Source organism: Myotis nattereri (assembly GCF_964212035.1).
Source record: "Myotis nattereri genome assembly, chromosome: 3".
Taxonomy (NCBI): Eukaryota; Metazoa; Chordata; class Mammalia; order Chiroptera; family Vespertilionidae; genus Myotis; species Myotis nattereri.
The window spans coordinates 199,225,042-199,243,415 of NC_138077.1; the positions used below are offsets into that span (position 1 = coordinate 199,225,042).

An 18,374-nucleotide genomic window follows, 5' to 3' on the forward strand; every position below is an offset into this window, starting at 1 on the left:
TTATGTCCATCCTCTGTGGCAAAGTCAACAGAAAGTATCTGCAAAGTTCTTCTTTGTACCAATTGTTACCCTAACTGAAACCTTGTATTTCAACTGTTTAGGATATAAAATTAGCCTTAAACCAAATTTAGGTATCATGTTAGCATATGGGGTTAGCTCGGTAGTTAAGAAGCTTTTATATAAGTTTATTCAAGGTTTGATGCCTTTTTGTAGATCTCTCTGCAAAGGAAAATACTAAAAACGGAACTGGCACTGCAATTATGACTACTTGTCTCCAACTTAAGCCTAAGAAAAAGGCTGCAGCTGTTCTCAAGTGTCAGTGTATTCCAGCGATTTTCAACTGGTGTGCAGCAAGAATTTTTAAAAAATGCAATACCTGACCTCTTTTCCCTTAGATTGTCAAATTAAAAAATTACAACAGCCAACACAACAGTAGCGGTCTGGTATGAATGAATCAAAATTATACCTATTTTTTGTAATAATAACACACCAAACAACCTAAATTATACCTATTTTATATTTTTTGGTCGGCCGCAGAGTTTTAGAGATTAGTTTATGTGTGCCATGAGATGAAAAAGGTTGAAAATCGCTGGTGTTTTCTAAGGGCCCATAAAGCTTGTAGCACAGAGTGACTTTCTCTGGTACAGTGGGGCCTTGACTTAAGAGTTTAATTCGTTCCGTGACGGAGTTCGTAACTCAAATTATTCATATGTCAAATCTTAAAGTGAACGAGTGAGACGTGATGCTGGGCTGATGTTGTGGCGGTCACTGTGACGTTCGCTGCGCCAACTAGCGGTGGGGTATCTGAAGCTGGCTCGTAACCTGAATTTTAGCTCACAACTCAAAGCAAAAAATCAGCCAAGAGATGGCTTGGCTCGTATCTTGAAAAACTCGTTAGTCGGGACACTCGTAAGTCAAGGCTCCACTGTACCTCCTTTTACCTGATAGTAAGCAGCTCGCTGTAACTGATCAGTGGCTCTTTCCACATGCACCTCTGAGCTTTCCACATTGGCTTCTATGCTATCTGCAAAAAAGAAGGGCAGTGGAAATTTTACCAAACTCAGATGTTTGCAAGGCAGCAAATTGAACAAACTTCTGATGTTATGGGGATCCTGGTTTCACCACCACCATTCTAACTATCCAGCCATGAAAACAAAAGTTACTAACTCTGGCCCTGGCCAGTGTGGCTCAGTTGGTTAAACATCATATCATGTACCACCAAAAGGTCACCGGCTTGATTCTGGTCAGGGCATATGCCCAGGTTGTAGATTGGGGTGCATATGGGAGGCAACTGGTCAATGTGTGTGTCTCTCTCTCTTTCTCTCTCCTCCTCCTCCTCCCTTTTCCTCGCTCTAAAATCAGTATTAAAAAAAAAAGTTACTAACTTGGTAAGAGAATAGCCCTATTCTTTGGAAATAAACACTGAAGTATTTACAGGAAAGGGTTATAAAGTATACAACTCACCCACAAATGGTTGAGAAAAAATTATGTACACCTACGACAAGAAAAAAATTTCTAAGCTACTCTAAATTAAAATTATAGCAGCCATGGGGTACAAAAAAGAGACAGAATAGTTAACCTGTTAATAGCCATGGACCGGCTCTGACAAAAGACCGCTCACATTTGTGTATATCTATTGGAATTTAGGATTAATTTCCAGATGGCTACTTCTACATTATCTAAAAGAGAGAATAGGCAGGTGACAAAGGGCCCCAGAAGGTATTAATAATACATACCAATCAGATCACCCTGGTCATGGATCATCATAGCCAAATCTTTAAATATCTGATTGACATCCAAAATGTCAGCCTAAGGAACACAAAAACAATTAACTAACATTAGGCAACATGTTAGAGATTCATTTCCTCTACTTACCTGAAGTTAGTAACATAACTGAAGCTATTAACATAACACATGTGTTTTTTGTTGTTGTTTTTAAAATATATTTTTATTGATTTCAGAGAGGAAGGGAGAGGGAGAGAAATAGAAACATCGATGATGAGAGAGAATCATTGATTGGCTTCCTCCTGCACATCCCCCTACTGGGGATTGAGCCCACAACCCAGGCAGGTGCCCTTGACCAGAATCGAACCAGGGACTCTTCAGTCTGCGGGTCAACTCTCTATCCACTGAGCCAAACCGGCTAGGAGAACATATGTGTTTTTAAGGCTTATAAATCATACATAAAGTTCTTAGAACTGTGTAATAAGCACTTCATAGTGTTAGCTATTATGAATTATTACTTACTTGGTCCTCATGACACCCAATGAGACATGTTTATCCTCATTCTATAGAAGAGAAAATTGGGGCTCAGAGAGGTTTAATGATTTGTGTCAAGGTCTCACAACAATTGGCCAAACTGAGAATTAAAAGTTCATGATGTTTTCATTATGTTACTATACCTCCTTTATATTTAAATTAATCATTCAGCCCTAACTGGTTTGGCTTAGTGGATAGAGCGTTGGCCTGAGGTTTGAAAGGTAGCCAGGTTCAATTCCGGTCAAGGGCATGTACCTTGGTTGTGGGCACATCCCCAGCGGGAGGTGTGCAGGAGGCAGCTGATCGATGTTTCTCTCATTGATGTTTCTAACTCTCTATCCTTCTCCCTTCCTCTCTGTAAAATACCAATAAAATATATTTAAAAAATAAAAAATGAATCATTCAGGCCCAGCTGGTGTGGTTCAATGGTTGAGCATTGACCCAAGCACCAAGAGGTCACGGTTTGAGTCCAAGTCAGGGCACACACCTGGGTTGCAGGCTCCATCCCCAGTAGGGGGCATGCAGGAGGCAGCCAATAGATGTTGATGTTTCTCCCTCATTGATGTTTCTATCTATCTCTCCCTCTCCCTTCCTCTCTGAAATCAATAAAAACATTTTTTTTAAAGAGTTTAAATTAATCATTCAGTAACTCTATGAAGTAAGTATCTTGGAGGATAAGGAGGCGCAGAGAGATTATGTAACTTGTCTAGTCACATAGCCCTCAGTGAGAAAACTAAGTGTTGCAGCTAGGATCACCTCTCTCAAGCCCACCCTCTTTTTATTGCAATGCATTGCCTCTCAGAACGCTGCAATAAAAACTGATACCTTGAAAGCAATGACTTCCTGATCATAACTTGACAAGAATAGTTCTTCCTATCACCCTCAATTACTTGCTAAGAGTTTGCTTTTGTTGGGACAAACTACTAGTTGCTGTGGATACAAAAGGACTTAATAGCTAAGTAGGAATTGAGGGGATCAGCACACAACAAGATAAAAAAGAAGGGCTTTTATATGGGAAATGACTAATAAATAGTATAGAACATTGTGTAGAGGAGAAAGACTGCAGGAGAGGTAGGACTTGAGTTGTGCCTTAAAGCAAAAGAGAAGCCATCTAAATGGAAAGGTAACTGAGTTAAAGAGCAAATAGCCCAGTTTGGCTATAACACAGATGCAATATTGTTATTTATAATAAATATATATATTTGGTCTTTGTCCCATTCCCATCACAGAGCTCCCAAAACCTTGGAATTTCCTAAGTGATAAAAGATAAAGGTGTCTTGTTATTCATAACAAGCCTTATTCAACCACACCAAAGTTTATGTTAAAGACTTGACTTCTGGATAATCCCTAAGGATGGGGGATGCTTGCCTGGGGAACCAACCTTGTGATCAGAGGTTTGGAACACTCAGCTGCACTCTGGGGCGGGGAGAGGTACTGGAGGCTGAATCAATCCCCAAAGGCCAATCATTTAATCAATCAAGCTCATGAAATGAAGCCTCCACAGAAATCCTAAACAATAGGTTCTGAGAGCTCTGGGTTGGTGAACACATGGTGTTCCTGGGAGAATGCACACCTGGAGAAAGCATGGAAACTCCACACCCTTTCCCACATACCTTGCTGGCCTCATGTATCTCTTCCATTTGGCTATTCCTGAGTTGTATTCTTCTATAATAAACCAGTAATCTAGTAAGAAACTTGTTTTCCTGAGTTCTGTGAGCCACTCTAGCAAATTAATCAAAACCAAGGAGGGGGTGATAGGAACCTCCAATTTAGAGCCTGTCAGTCAGAAGCACAGATAACAACCTGGACTTGACAATGGTATCTGAAGCGTGGGATTAAACTTAACCTGTGGGATCTGATGCTATCTCCAGGTAGATAGTGTCAGCATTGAGTTAGATTGTAGGACATCCAGCTGGTGTGGCAGAATTGCTTGATGTGGGGAAAAACCTACACATTTGGTGTAGTGTAGTATGAGAAGACAGGAGACACGTAAGAGTATGTTATTTCCCACTAGTGGCCTGGTGCATGGATTCATGCACACTGAAAGGAAATTAATTAGAAGAAATATTGTAAATATCGCTATTCGCCCTTTCTCTATAAAGAAGTGTCAACCAAATTCACAATCGACAATGATAGTTCGAAACACGTGTGCGATTGGCGCCAGCGAGCGCTTTCTGTGTATTCCGCAGGCGTAAGTCAACTTAGCTTTTTATAGGTATAGATTAGAACAGGGATTGTATATTAGATATAGGAAATGACTGGACATGAAAATCGAGCTGGGCTAAGGAATTTGGACTTAATTCTGTTGAATGTGAAGTGCCCATTACATTCACTAGGTTACTTTGCTCAATATGTCTCTCTCCCTGCTATGATAGTATTTCTAATGTTAGAGAACCAATAGCAGTGGGGGAGAAAAAGAAAGATACAATATCTTTGAAGGAAATTAAATAATCCAACTTGAGGATGAAATATCTCATCTAAGACCAGACACTGATGGGACCCAGGGCAGTGTGTCTCAACCCTGAATGCATATTATCATCTGGGAAATTAAAAATATATATATATCTCTGATGCCCTGGCTGGTTAGCTCAGTTGGTGGAGCATTGTACCAATATGCCAAGGTCACAGGTTCAATCCCCAGCCAGGGTATATGCTAGAATCAACTAATGAATGTACAAATAAGTGGAACAACAAATCATTGTCTCTAAAGTCAAAAAATTTAAAAAAAAACACAACCCACCCCCAGGGCCCCTTGTGGATATTTGCCCATTTTTAACTTACAAAAAATAGGAGTTTCACATAGTCCAAACTAATAAATGGTGTGTGAGGGAGGAGAGCTGGGGATTTTTTTAAATAAGTCCAAGTGGTTCTAATGTGCTGTCAGGGTTCGCAACTACTGCCACAGATGAAGGTCAGGGAGGAGCAAGTGGATTATACAGCACTGATACATTAAGTCAAACAAAAAACATGACCTGGCTCTCACCTCCAGCTGCCGAATCGCCGTTTCCCTCTCCTTAATAAGTTCCAGATCCTGCTCGGTGATGGCCACCTCATCCTCCTGGCTTTGCATCTGGTTCCACTCCTCATGGCTGCAGGGAGACAAGCACTCTAGTTGATTCCTCCTCTCAAAGGTGTGCCTGAGACAGCTACAGCATCTCTTCTGCCAGCAGGGCCTATCCGAGGACACTGCAGGCTCCATCTCCTCTGGTATCAATCAATATAAAGGCCCGGGGGCCACAATTTTCATATCCAGAGGCAAAGCGCTTATAACACCAAGAAAACAAAGTCCCAGCTTTCATGGGCAAGACTGGGATGAAGCAGAATTATGAGGGATGGGACTCCTTGCTGTTTCCATTTAGGGGTACACTCTGCAATCTTGCTAGGACTTGCTAGACAAGGAAAGTAGGCAGCGATCTGAAGTCAACGAAGAATAGTAGCCCATTCCCTTCCAGGACACTCTCAAAGTGCAAGCTGTGTTGGTATCTTGGGTACCAAATGGGTGGAGAAGGGAAGGCTAAATGACCTGGCAGTCCAACAGAAAAACATCTCCTGGTTTTCAGAAATCTTAAGATTATGCTTTGAGCCCTAGCTGGTTTGGCTCGGTGGATAGAGCATCAGCCTGCAGACAGAAGAGTCCCGGGTTTGATTCTGGTCAAGGGCACATACCCAGGTTGTGGGCTCGATCCCCAGTAGGGGGCGTGCAGGAGGCAGCCAATCAATGATTCTCTCTCATTGATGTTTCTATCTCTCTTCCTCTCCCTTCCTCCCTGAAATCAATAAAAAAATATTTTTTTTAAAAGATTATGCTTTGAGTTAAATACCTCTTAACAGAAAACTAAAGTAAAAAATTAGTGAAATGTGGTAACTCTTTTTTACCATATTTGAAAGAATGGCATGTGATACATTATATTAAATATGCAACACTTTGAAAATCCAGTATTAAGCATTTGTTTTCACCAGTATGTATAAATCATACATTGTCCTTACATTAAGAAAAAAAATTCCTCCATGTGTTGGAGATACAAAGCTGAATAATACAGCACCCCTATCTCAAGGTTAGGGAAGGGAGATAGGTATCTATCTATGACAAAACATTTTAAGTTTTGAACTAATAGTACAAATACATTTCTATGGAATTACAGTAAACACTCAATGTTGATAGGTTCTGTGACTTTAAAATGACATATAATGAAACCAATTTTACCATAGGCTAATGGATATAAACAAAAATTAAGTTCCTATGGCATCTCGCCAAGGCTATAAGAAAATAAAGTTGGGGAGGGGGTGGCCAGGGAGTGGTCAATGGCGGCAAAAGGAGACTTACATAATACTTTAAACAATAAAGAATTTAAATTAAAAACAACAACAACAAAAACAGAAAAAAAACAAAGTTGAACAAAACGGTGTTGAAGGACCTACTGTAGTTGATTCAGTGTGAACAAGAAAAGGGAAACTGAGTTGCCTCCATTTTAGAGATGAGTAAACAGAGACCTAATAACTTTGAAGAATTAAGTGAGAAAATGGTAAATCTCAATTAAAGATAAAATGATTTAGAACTTTAATCTGTAGATTTGTGGCTTCATACTTATTCCTAATGAGCCAGGTTCTCTACTCAAAATATAGACATTAGGGAGGGTTCCTGATATTTTTGATTCACCTTGATATTACTCCTTAAATAATTCAAAGATCTTTGGGAATTCCGTGTTTTGACATTGTTTTATTTGGTGGATTATAAATCAACCTCCTCACGTTTCTCTTTATTTTTCCTTTCACTGAGTTTTAAAGTTAAAAGTATAAAGAATAGAATCCCATCTCAAGTAGCCAGCAGGTGTCTGAATAATTCCTTTACCTGTCAAATGAGACGAGCTGCTCCTCTCTTTGCCTCTCTTCCGCCTAGAAAGCAGAGGGCATTATTGCTGCTGTTATCCAGAAACATGTCACAGACACACAAAACAATAGCTTTCTTTAGCTAAAGTGTAAAGAAGCAACAGCCCTTGGCTCCAACAGGATCTACAAGATGGCACAGGGCTCTGGCAATCTGTCTTGACTAGAAAATGGGTAAGAAAGAAAAAACTGCATTCCAGTTTGTGCTCAGAACTGAAAGCATACTAAACAAGATGAGAGAACATGGGCAGGAGAGAGGCTTAAAAATAATGAGCCCTGGCCAGCTTTGCTCAGTGGTTAGTGTTTTGGCCCATAGACTGAAGGGTCTCAGGTTCTATTCCAGTCAAGGCCATGAACCTGGGTTGCAAGAAGGATCTCTGGCCCTGGTCAGGGTGTGTGCGGGAGGCAACCAATCAATGTTTCTCTCTCTGTCTCTCTCTCTAAAAAGTCAATGGAAAAATATCCTCAGATGAGGATTAACAACAACAACAAAAATTGAAGTTTATCCTCAGTAAATGTACTCAGTGCAAAAGCAGTTTCAGTGCTCTGCTTACTTCTACAGGTTCTCACTTTCTCTTAGATTTTGACCTTAATATACCCATGGCTCTTAGGTACTTTTGAGAAGTTGGGTTGATAAAATCTAGTATTTGTTAATTCTTTTCAAGGAGAAAGCTAGTCCAAATAACCTACCATACTATATTCCAAGAAACAGATTCATTCTTTCTTTTTTTTTGTTTTTAACAAAAGACCAATATAATAAAAAAGAAAATTGTACATAATCCTACCTGTCATTTTTTTAAAACCTTTGTTAACATTCCTTTCTAGTCTTAGACCATATGCACACATTATTTTTTTTACACAGGTTTTACTAATCTGGCATTTTGCAGCAGTTAATGTCTATATTTATTATTTGGGGAAATAGAAACAAAGGCTAATGGTCAGGGGGAAAAACTTAGGAAAGAACATCCTGAAATTTGCAAAGGTCTTTGGGGAATAAACTTACCGAAAGTCGAGATCCAGCTCTTGCTCTGGCAATACTCTCCTTTTCCTTTTCAGACACCTTTCTCTGCACAGCCTGGAAATTGTTCAAGGCTGCAGAGAAGTCATTCATGAGGCGTTCCTTCTGAAGTCTCTGCTGGCGCTAAGGAAATTAAATGAAAACTTAAAATTTCATACTAATCTCAAACCATTTGGTTTCATACCCACTCAAAGCAGTATATTATACCTCCTAAAGATTTCCTACTGGGAAAATTACTATGAAATAGGATCTTCCTTAAATAAATAAATTTGCTCATTGCTAACTCAAATTCCTGGTTAATACCATAGGCCATATCAGAATGAAAATATTCATTCTGACAACCCTGGGAACTGGGTGTCATTTACCTTGTAAGGCGATCTCAGAAGGAACTGCAGTTCAGAATTTTGGGTCCCTGAATAATCAAAAGCCAAATAAACGCCTTTGAACTCAGAATGGACCCAGGGGTTGGTTTTTATTAAAGTGTTAAAACTGTATTCATGCCGAAACCGGTTTGGCTCAGTGGATAGAGTGTCGGCCTGCGAACTGAAGGGTCCCAGGTTCGATTCCGGTCAAGGGCATGTGCCTGGGTTGCGGGCACATCCCCAGTGGGAGATGTGCAGGAGACGGCTGATCAATGTTTCTCTCTCATCGATGTTTCTAACTCTCTATCTCTCTCCCTTCCTCTCTGTAAAAAAATCAATAAAAAATATATTTAAAAAAAACAACTGTATTCATCTATCCTGAGCTCACAGCTTCCCTGAAAACCCTAGGGTCATTTTCCTTTACTATGGTGAGGTTTTAAATCTGAAAACTAGTTTGTACAAATATAGGCTACCTTAACTAAGCGTATCGATTCTATGGCTCAAAAAACACATAGTGGGCCGAAACTGGTTTGGCTCAGTGGATAGAGTGTCGGCCTGCAGACTGAAGGGTCCCAGGTTCGATTCCGGCAAGGGCATGTACCTGGGTTGCGGGCATATCCCCAGCAGGAGATGTGCAGGAGGCAGCTGATCGATGTTTCTCTCTCATCGATGTTTCTAACTCTCTATCTCTCTCCCTTCCTCTCTGTAAAAAATCAATAAAATATATTAAAAAAAAAACAAAACACATAGTGAGAGCACTTGCTGTGTGCTGAGAACTTAAAAATTCATCCCTGATCTCAACAACTTACCATGTATTTATAGATAAAGGATGTACACATACAAGTAACAAATCATTATAAATAACTGCTATATCCAATCAGTACTATAGGAGTTTAGAGGCAGGTATAATCAGTAAGAACTCAAGGAGTCAAAAGGGCCTCAAGAGGAGGGGTCACTGAAGAAAGAGTAAGGCGTGAGAGAAGGGGCTCGCGAGGCAAAGCCAGGCAGGAGGACAGTGTGAGCAAAGGCACCGTGGTAGGAATCTGAAGAGGACCTATAAGGCTGGAAGCAAAGATTTTTTTCACGACAATAGTTAAAAGATGAAATTGGAAAGGCAGGAAAGGGGCTGACCACAGCAGGTTTTAAGTGCCAAGCTAATAATTTTGGGACTTAATCTCTAAAGAACAAAGATTTCTGAGCAGGAAACATAATGGGTACAAAATGGTAACTTACAAAATTAGTCTGTGATATTGTACAAGATAGAACAGAAAAAAAGAAACAAGCCAAAAACATTACTGCAATAGTCTATTGTAGATTTAAGGTTAGGAGGATACATCTCTGTCAGTAATGGGAACACAAAAAAATAAATTTAAGAAACATAATGGCTTAGTGAGTGGCTGTGGGGGAAGGGGGGAAAGTCAAGAATGACTCAAATTTCACACTGAAGAGAGTGATGGTAATACTGAAAGCAAACTTAGATGAGGAACTTTTTTTCCTTTTTCTGGGATTTTTATTTTTTCATAAACATTGTAACAATAAGTGGGGGGAAAACATCATGCCCCAATCTATCCAAAAATACTCTTTTAAGTATAGCATACACACTTTCCAAGTTATCATACTCTTCACAATTATGGTCTTTGTTACATAATATTCCATCAAACTGATCTAGTAATTTTATGTAAACATTCCTTCTAGATTGTTCCCACTTTTTAAATATTCTAAATAAAGCTAAAGTGATAGCTAGTATTTATGATAGCTCGTATTGACAGAGTGCCTACTATGTTCATGTACTGATATAAGTACTTTATATAGTAATTCATTTAATCCGTACAAGATCCTACCTTAGTTAGGTACTATTATAGTCCCCCCTTTTACCGAGGCAGAGATTGGTTAATAATTTGCCAGGGTCACACACAGTAAGTGGCACAGGTAGAATTTAAATCCAGGAAATTTGGCTCCAGAGTATAGTTGTTTTTTTCCGCTTAGTACTTTTTCCCTCAGGACAAGTCTGGTTGAGTGGGAATATTAGGTCTAAAGACTAATTTTTCTATGATAATACATATTGTAAATCAGCTTAGTTAAGGTGTTTAGGAGGAATGGGAGGAATTCAATATAACACAACACACTACATTTCAGATGAAGAGGAGAGTTCAGAAAGGAGTTGGCAATAGAGGCTTAGAGGCTAGGGCTGGAAAAAGATCTGGGGGTCATGTTCATAAAGATGACAGGGAGCTTATAAAAGTAGAGAGGACTCCTGAGGGAGAAAGCAGAGTGAGAAAATCACAGGATCAATGGATGGCAGAGCATGTCCATTCTAGGAAGCAACAGACTCAGAGAAGGAGGCGAGACGCAACCTGGGGTTAGAGAAAATAAGCCCGAAAAGGTTCACCAGAACTGAGGGACAGAATGAAAGGAAGAAGAAGGTTTCAGTGGAGACAGGCTGGGCGAGAGGATCAATGAATCAGAGAAGAAAAGTGAGTAAGAACCAAAAAGGCATTGGATTTAGCAACTAAATAATCACTGATGATAGTATATAAATATGAAGAAAAAAAAATACTGAAAAGTAGAGTATATGGCTTGAGGCGTAGGACAGTAGCACAAGATGGGTAATGTGGCTAAGATTAATTAGATGAACAAAGACTTGAAAGGAAAAGAGTATTCAGCACAATAGGAGGAAGGAAATCAAGGAATTATATTTCACTAGAAACAGTATGTTTGTAGATCTATTTCGTGTTTTATGATCCAAGATAATGGAAGGGAACACTAACATGCATAATCCAAAAATAACTTCTATCTGATTTTGGAATACATTAGATCCTTTTTGTTTGTTTGTTAGCAGAGTTGACTTTCTAATTATATTTCGCTTAGGCTACTATTTAATTCTTAAGTACTTTCAATGCTCTGTTTGCCTCAGACCCTTAGACTCCTTTTTTACTACTAAGATTATCTACAAGAGTGTATTCTCTAAGTGCACAACTGGGAGGAAAAGAGGGGTAATTTTGAAACAATTTAGAGATATTGGATGGAACTTTGTCCATATTGAAATATCAGCATGAGTAACAACTAAAACAGCACACATATGGATAACCAAAGAATGAGTACATGAAGATTATTTTCCATCTTAACTACTCTGTAGCAGGATGAGAAAGCATCCTCTCTTTTGTGCAAGGGGCACCAAAACTCTAAAGACTGAACATACACTTCATTAAATAGCTTGTCAGGTACAGATTAAACTAGTGATCTTCAAACTTTAGAGGCACACAGTAAGACTGTGACATCTTGATCCAGTATCATATACATACATACTAGTATATATGAAACAAGTTTCATGTAACAACAACACACTCTTATTTCTACTCTATGTCAAAATGATGGTAACAACACACTAATATTATTTTATGTTCCAACAGCCACAACTCACTGAGAACCCCTGTAGACTTCATATTTAGGGCCATCATAGATAACACATCATCACTTAAAAAGTTCAACAATAAGCCCTGACCAGGTAGCTCAATTGATTAGAGCATCGTCCCGATATACCAAGGTTGTGGGTTCAATTCCTGATCAGGGCACATACAAGAAACAAGCAATTAATGTATAAATACAGTGGGGCCTTGACTTACGAGTTTAATTTGTTCTGTGACGGAGCTCGTAACTCAAATTACTCGTATGTCAAATCAAAAAGTGAACGAGTGAGACACGTGATGCTGGGCTGATGTTGTGGCGTTCACTGTGACGTTCGCTGCGCCAACTAGCAGTGGGGTATCTGAAGCTGGCTCGTAACCCGAATTTTAGCTTGCAACTCAAAGCAAAAAATCGGCCGACAGACAGCTCGTATCTCGAAAAACTCGTTAGTCGGGACACTCGTAAGTCAAGGCCCCACTGTAAGTAGAACAACAAATTGATGTCTGTCTCTCTGTCTCTCTCCCCCTTTATCTAAAATTTTAAAAAAATAATATAAGGTAAGTGCCCCCATGAAAGGTATAAAAGTTAAAAGCAGCCCTAGCTGGTTTGGCTCAGTGGAAAGAGCACTGGCCTGTGGACTGAGGGTCCTGAGTTCGATTTCAGTCAAGGGCACATGCCGGGTTGTGGGCTCGATTCCCAGTGGGAGGCATGCAGGAAGCAGCAGATCAATGATTCTCTCTCATCATTGATGTTTCTATCTCTCTCTCCCTCTCCTTTCCTCTATGAAATAATGTGTGTGTGTGTGTGTGTGTATACATATAATTTAAAAGTGCCTAAAATGTAAAAAAAATGGGTAATTTTTTAAAAAATGTTAAAAAAGAGAACGGACTCACAACAGGTTTAGGTAGGTGAAGGTTTTTCCCCTGGAAGAGAGAGAATTTGAGGTAGATCATGAATGACAGGTAAGAGTCCAGCCACAATGGAGGGAGCACATCTGACTTCATGAACGTGTGAACAAAAGGCAGGGCAGATCAACGAAACAATGAATCCCTATAAAAAGTGTGTGTTTCCGCCCTAGCTGGTTTGGCTCAGTGGATTGAGCATCGGCCTGCAGACTCAAGGGTCCCAGGTTCGATTCCGGTCAAGGCCCAGTAGGGGATGTTCAAGAGGCAGCTGAATCGATGTTTCTCTCTCATCGATGTTTCTAACTCGCTATCCCTCTCCCTTCTTCTCTGTAAAAAATCAATAAAATATATTTTTTTTAAAAGTGTGTATTTTTAAGGATTTAAATGGCCACTGAATAAAATTACTTGAAAAGAGAAGTCTTTTTTTCCTGAGCATTTCCTCAACCTGAGACCTATGAAAGACTTGTGAAGGGACGTGAAAGTGAAGGCAAAATGTAAAAGACATGTGACTGGAATATAGAGATACCAGATACAAAACAAATTAGGATGAAGCCTGAAAACGTAAAGCTGCTAGCCCAAACCCAAAAAGATGCAAACGCTGAGATTCTTCTTCAGCTAAACCTATTTTATTAGTATATTAATGTTATTATTAGTAGTAACTGCAGCCACCACATATTGAGTACCTACTAAATGCCGGGCACTTTGCAAGATCTGGTGCACACATTCTTTTTCTTGTCACAATGGCCACATACTCCCATTTTACTGATAATGAGGTTGAGGTTTAGAGAAGGTCTATCTAGCACCAAAGGCCAAGTTATTTTTGTTTCACACACTGTATTTCCATTAAAACAAATTCCTTTTTTATTAAAAAACAAAACCAAAAACCAGAAAATACCTACCTGTTCTGAGGTCGATAAGGGGAGGGGCAAGGACCCTAGTTCCTTCAGTAATTCATTTGTTTCCTTGGCAAGCTGATTTGTCGAGTGTTGCAACTGCTGCCTAAGAGAGAAAAGACAGGTTTCAGAATCTTCTCACTTCTTGCGAGCTGCTATAGGTAGTATCAGCTTATCCTCCGAGTGTCTCACAATGCAGAGAATAAAAGGGTACACGAAGAAATAGGTTCCTAGATGCCTGCGTTCACAACAAAATTCCAGAACTACTACCCAGTCAAACCCATGTCAAGGCTTCCTCCTATTAGCGAGTAGAAAGAACGTGACTCAGTGAAATCTGATGATCAGGTATTTTACTCTTTGGGGAGAAAAGAAAAGCATATAGCAGTTGTGACAGGAACGTAAGAAGAGCCACTGCCCCGCAGCTAAATCTAATAGTTTTAACACGCTGGACCCTCTCACAAAACTCTCTCAATGAGTTGTCCAGGAGTTCGCACGGCTATTGTCACAGTCCACTGCCTAGAGACAGAGTCCTGGCAGCTGGATGAAATGGCACTAAAAGCACAGCTCCTACCCTAGGGAGCAAGCTCCAAAGATCTACTCCCAAGTTCTTGCTAAAAGCTGATGCTCCTTCAGCTTTAGCTTTGACTCCCTAACCAGTCCTTTATGCTTGACTTTCTGCTTCTTCCCTCTAAAACAAAAAGCCCTATAGTGTGAAAACATATATCAGGAGTAGAGAGGGAAGGACATTAAAGAGGCAAGGATATATAATATATTAGGTGGAAGTGAAAAGTAGTGGAAATAGCCCAGCCGGTGTGGCTCAGTGGTTGAGCGTCAACTTATGAACTTGGACAGTGGTCGGCAAACTGCGGCTCGCGAGCCACATGCGACTCTTTGACCCCTTGAGTGTGGCTCTTCCACAAAATACCACGTACAGTGCGAATGAAACTTTGTGGCCCACGCGCAGAAGTCGGTCATGGCACATGCCTGGGTTGCAGGCTAGATCCCCAGTAGGGGATGTGCATGAAGCAGCCGATCAATAATTCTCTCTCAGCACTGATGTTTCTATCTCTCTCTCCCTCTCCCTTCTTCTCTGAAATCAATAAAAATATATTTTAAGAAAAAAGAAAAGTAGTGGAAATACAAAAAGAGCTCCTCTCAGTCATGATTTCCTCCATCTGGCCATTTCTACAAAGGTTTTCAGGGAGGACAAAGAAACCACACTATTAATTATTAATGTTTTTTTCACTGCAAAGGGGCCTCCAAGATAAAAAACAAGAGGGAGTCCACAGGAGCCTGAACATCCCAGACAGGACTAACATATCCAGAGATATTTCACATCTCCCTGGAAAACGCTCAATGTAGTAAGTTATTCTCTCATTTCACAAAGTCTAGGACAGGAAATAAAGAACATTATTCAATATCTTTTAAAGATCAAGAAGAGAACTTCTAAAAGCAGAAATGTACTCAGAAGGATATGATCAAAAGAATCAGCCCTAGCTGGTTTGGCTCAGTGGATAGAGCGTCGGCCTGCGGACTGAAGGGTCCCAGGATCGATTCCAGTCAAGGGCACGTGCTCAGGTTGTGGGCTTATTCTCCAGTAGGGGATAGCTGATCAATGATTCTCTCTCCTCACTGATGCTTCTATCTTTCCCTCTCCCTTCCTCTCTGAAATCAAATTTTTTAAATACAAAAAATTTTTAAAAAAAGAATCACATGTGCCTACTACCAGTCTACTATTCTCTGACTTCCCCGGAATCATTCTGAATACATTTTCCTAATAATGTATATAATTGGGAAATCCAACTAGATGAAATGAGCTCTGCAGATCATCAGGCCTCTGCCAACAGGGAGGCTCATTTAGGCAAAATATAGTTTAAGAGAAGTAGGGTTCCCTTCTTTATTTTCTAAGCTGTTCTGCTAAACTGCCCAAGGAAAGAAAGAACCAGAGATCAAGGACTTTAAGAGGCAGGAAGATCACAATCCATTGATTTATTTTGTTGCCCCTCTTCTAGATCCAGCTATTACCTCATGTCCCACTGCCTCTCATTCTGACTTCATAGGCCTGACACCTAAGCAGCCACGCACCAATGACTTTATGTGTGTCCTTGAAGGACCCTCACAAAACCCAGCCTTGTTAGGAAGCTACTCACAGGTTTTCCTGTAGCTTGGCGGAGTCCTGCTTAGTTTCTAGTTGGCTCATCAAATTCTTTAGCTGAACAGCTGCAGAGAAGGGGGAGAAAGACTTGTTTAAAGAAAAACAGATTCATCATGAGCACCCTACATCTAAGATCACCAGTTTCTTTCTATATCCTGAACAAGTACATGCAACTAATAGAAAGCTTGCTATGATCAAAACCTTGGCATATACATATACATTCCCTTTAAAACTAAAGTCCTGCCCAGCCAGCATGGCTCGGTGGTTGAGCATTGACCTATGAACCAGGAAGTCACGGTTCAATTCCTGGTCAGGGCACATTGGTCAGGGCACATGCTGGGCTGCGGCTTGATCCCCAGTAAGGGGTGTGCATGAGGCAGCCAATCAGTAATTCTCTCTCATTGATGTTTCTCTCCCTTTCTCCTTCTCCCTTTCTCTCTGAAATCAAAATATGTATTTTTTTTAAAAACAAATTTCGGGGTTCACCTTTGTCCTAAAGAGTAACTACATCTCTAAGTAGAGGGTGATGGTTTTGTTCATCACCCCCAAAGAACTTCTGAATTCTTCCAGATTTCCCATGGTACTGGATAAAAATGAAATAACTATTTATTTATTTATGTATTTATTTATTTATTTTTATTGAGTTCAGAGGGGAAGGGAGAAGGCAAGAGAAATTGAAACATCAATGATGAGAGAGAATCACTGATCAGCTGCCTCCTACACATCCCCTACTGGGGATCGAGCCCTCAACCCGGCCATGTGCCCTTGACCTGAATTGAACCTGGGACCCTTCAGTCCACAGGCTGATGCTCTATCCACTGAGCCAAACTGGCCAGAGCTGTAATCACCTTTAGAAGGGCCTTAATACCAAATATCAATTCACAATAAAAACTACAATCCACTAGTACACAATAATTTTTTATAGCACACTTTTTATAGCAAAGACAATGTATATTTAAAAAAAATATTTTTAAAATTGATTTCAGAGAGAGGAAGGGAGAGAGCTAGAAACATCGATGTGAGAAAATCATCCATCGGCCACCTCCTGCATGCCCCATACTGGGGACTGAACCTGCAACCCATGCATGTGTCCTGACTGGAAATACGTTCAACCACTGAGACACACTGGCTGGGCAATGTATATTTATTATTAATAAAAAGTTACCACTGACTGAGCACCTCTGTGTGCCAGGCACTATATCAGGAGCTTTGTATACATCATCTTACTTTCACAGCAAGAAATCTGAAGCAGATATATCTTCATTTTGCAGGGGAGGAAATATAAAGAAGTATCTTATATAAGGGTACACAATAAGTAGAAGGGCAAAAAAGTCAACCTCAGTTATATACCTGTGTTCTTTCAACTATGCTAACTACAGTCAAATACATGGTTTTGTTAGATAATTCTACCTTTTCCTAGATATTTTGCTAAGACTAAGGAATGATCATGTTTGAATCCTGGATGTTTAAGCCTCTAGCCCTGAACCAGCAGTGATCCAAAGGAATTGATTATCTAGCAGTAAGAAGGAACACTTTTTAAAAAATGTATTTTATTGATTTTAGAGAGGAAGGGAGAGGAAGAGAGCGATAGAAACATCAATGATGAGCGAATGATTGATTGGCTGCCTCCCGAACACCCCCTACTAGGGATCGAGCCTGCAATCCAAGCATGTGCCCTTGGCCAGAATCGAACCTGGGACCCTTCAGTCTGCAGGCCGACGCTCTACCCATTGAGCCAAACCAGCTAGGGCAAGAAGGAGCACTCTTAACAACAGCCTGCCTGGGAATCTGAACACCCCCACCCGTCCTCATTGATTTCTGCAATGGGAATAGAGCCCTCAATTTCTTTTGTGTCCTGCTACCATGTCCTTTTTTATGCTGTGGAAGTTCTAAGTTCATTGAGCATCCTTATAACCAGTGTTTTGAACTCTGAATCTAGTAGATTGCCTGTCTCCATTTCTTTTTCCTCTGGAGTTTTGTTCTGTTCTTTCATTTAGGACATATTTCTTTGTCTCCTCATTTTGGCAGCCTCCCAGTGTTTGCTTCCATGTATTAAGTAGAGCTGCCATGTCTCTGGGGCTTGATACAGTGGCCTAATGTAACAAGTGTTGTGTAGGACTTAGTGCCACAGCCTCCCTGATCACCCAAGCTGGGCACTCCAGGCGCTCCTCCTCCACCCCATGTGGGCTGAGTACACCCTCCTATTGTAGTTGAGCTTGGATTGCTATTGGCACATCGATGGGAGGGGTTTACCCCCAGGCCAGTAGGCTGCAAGGATTGGCTGCAACCACTGACTACCAATCCCTGATCACTGTGCAGGATCAGCTGTGCAGGGACCACCCCATGGAGCAGGACTTATTTCAGCGGGGCTTTGGTGCCCACTGAGTACACCCCTTGAGTGTGTCACTTGAGGTGGTTGGGTGGTGCTTCGAAATGGTCTGAAGCTGTCCACTGGGTGTACTGGGCCTCCTGAAGGTACAGGCCAACGTCAGT

At 40.5% G+C, this 18,374-nt stretch overlaps 1 protein-coding gene across 1 annotated transcript in view; it reads right to left on the reverse strand.

Moving 5' to 3' along the window:
- Nucleotides 1–18,374, reverse strand: part of STX12 (syntaxin 12) — a 34,064-nt gene that overhangs the window by 3,625 nt on the left and 12,065 nt on the right. Inside the window, exons 2-8 of the mRNA XM_081086666.1 lie at nt 15,877–15,946; nt 13,733–13,832; nt 8,147–8,284; nt 7,109–7,152; nt 5,243–5,348; nt 1,737–1,809; nt 942–1,024 (exon numbers count right to left, since the gene is read on the reverse strand). Coding sequence (XP_080942792.1) covers nt 942–1,024; nt 1,737–1,809; nt 5,243–5,348; nt 7,109–7,152; nt 8,147–8,284; nt 13,733–13,832; nt 15,877–15,946 — 614 coding nt within the window. The remainder of the gene's footprint in view (nt 1–941; nt 1,025–1,736; nt 1,810–5,242; nt 5,349–7,108; nt 7,153–8,146; nt 8,285–13,732; nt 13,833–15,876; nt 15,947–18,374) is intronic.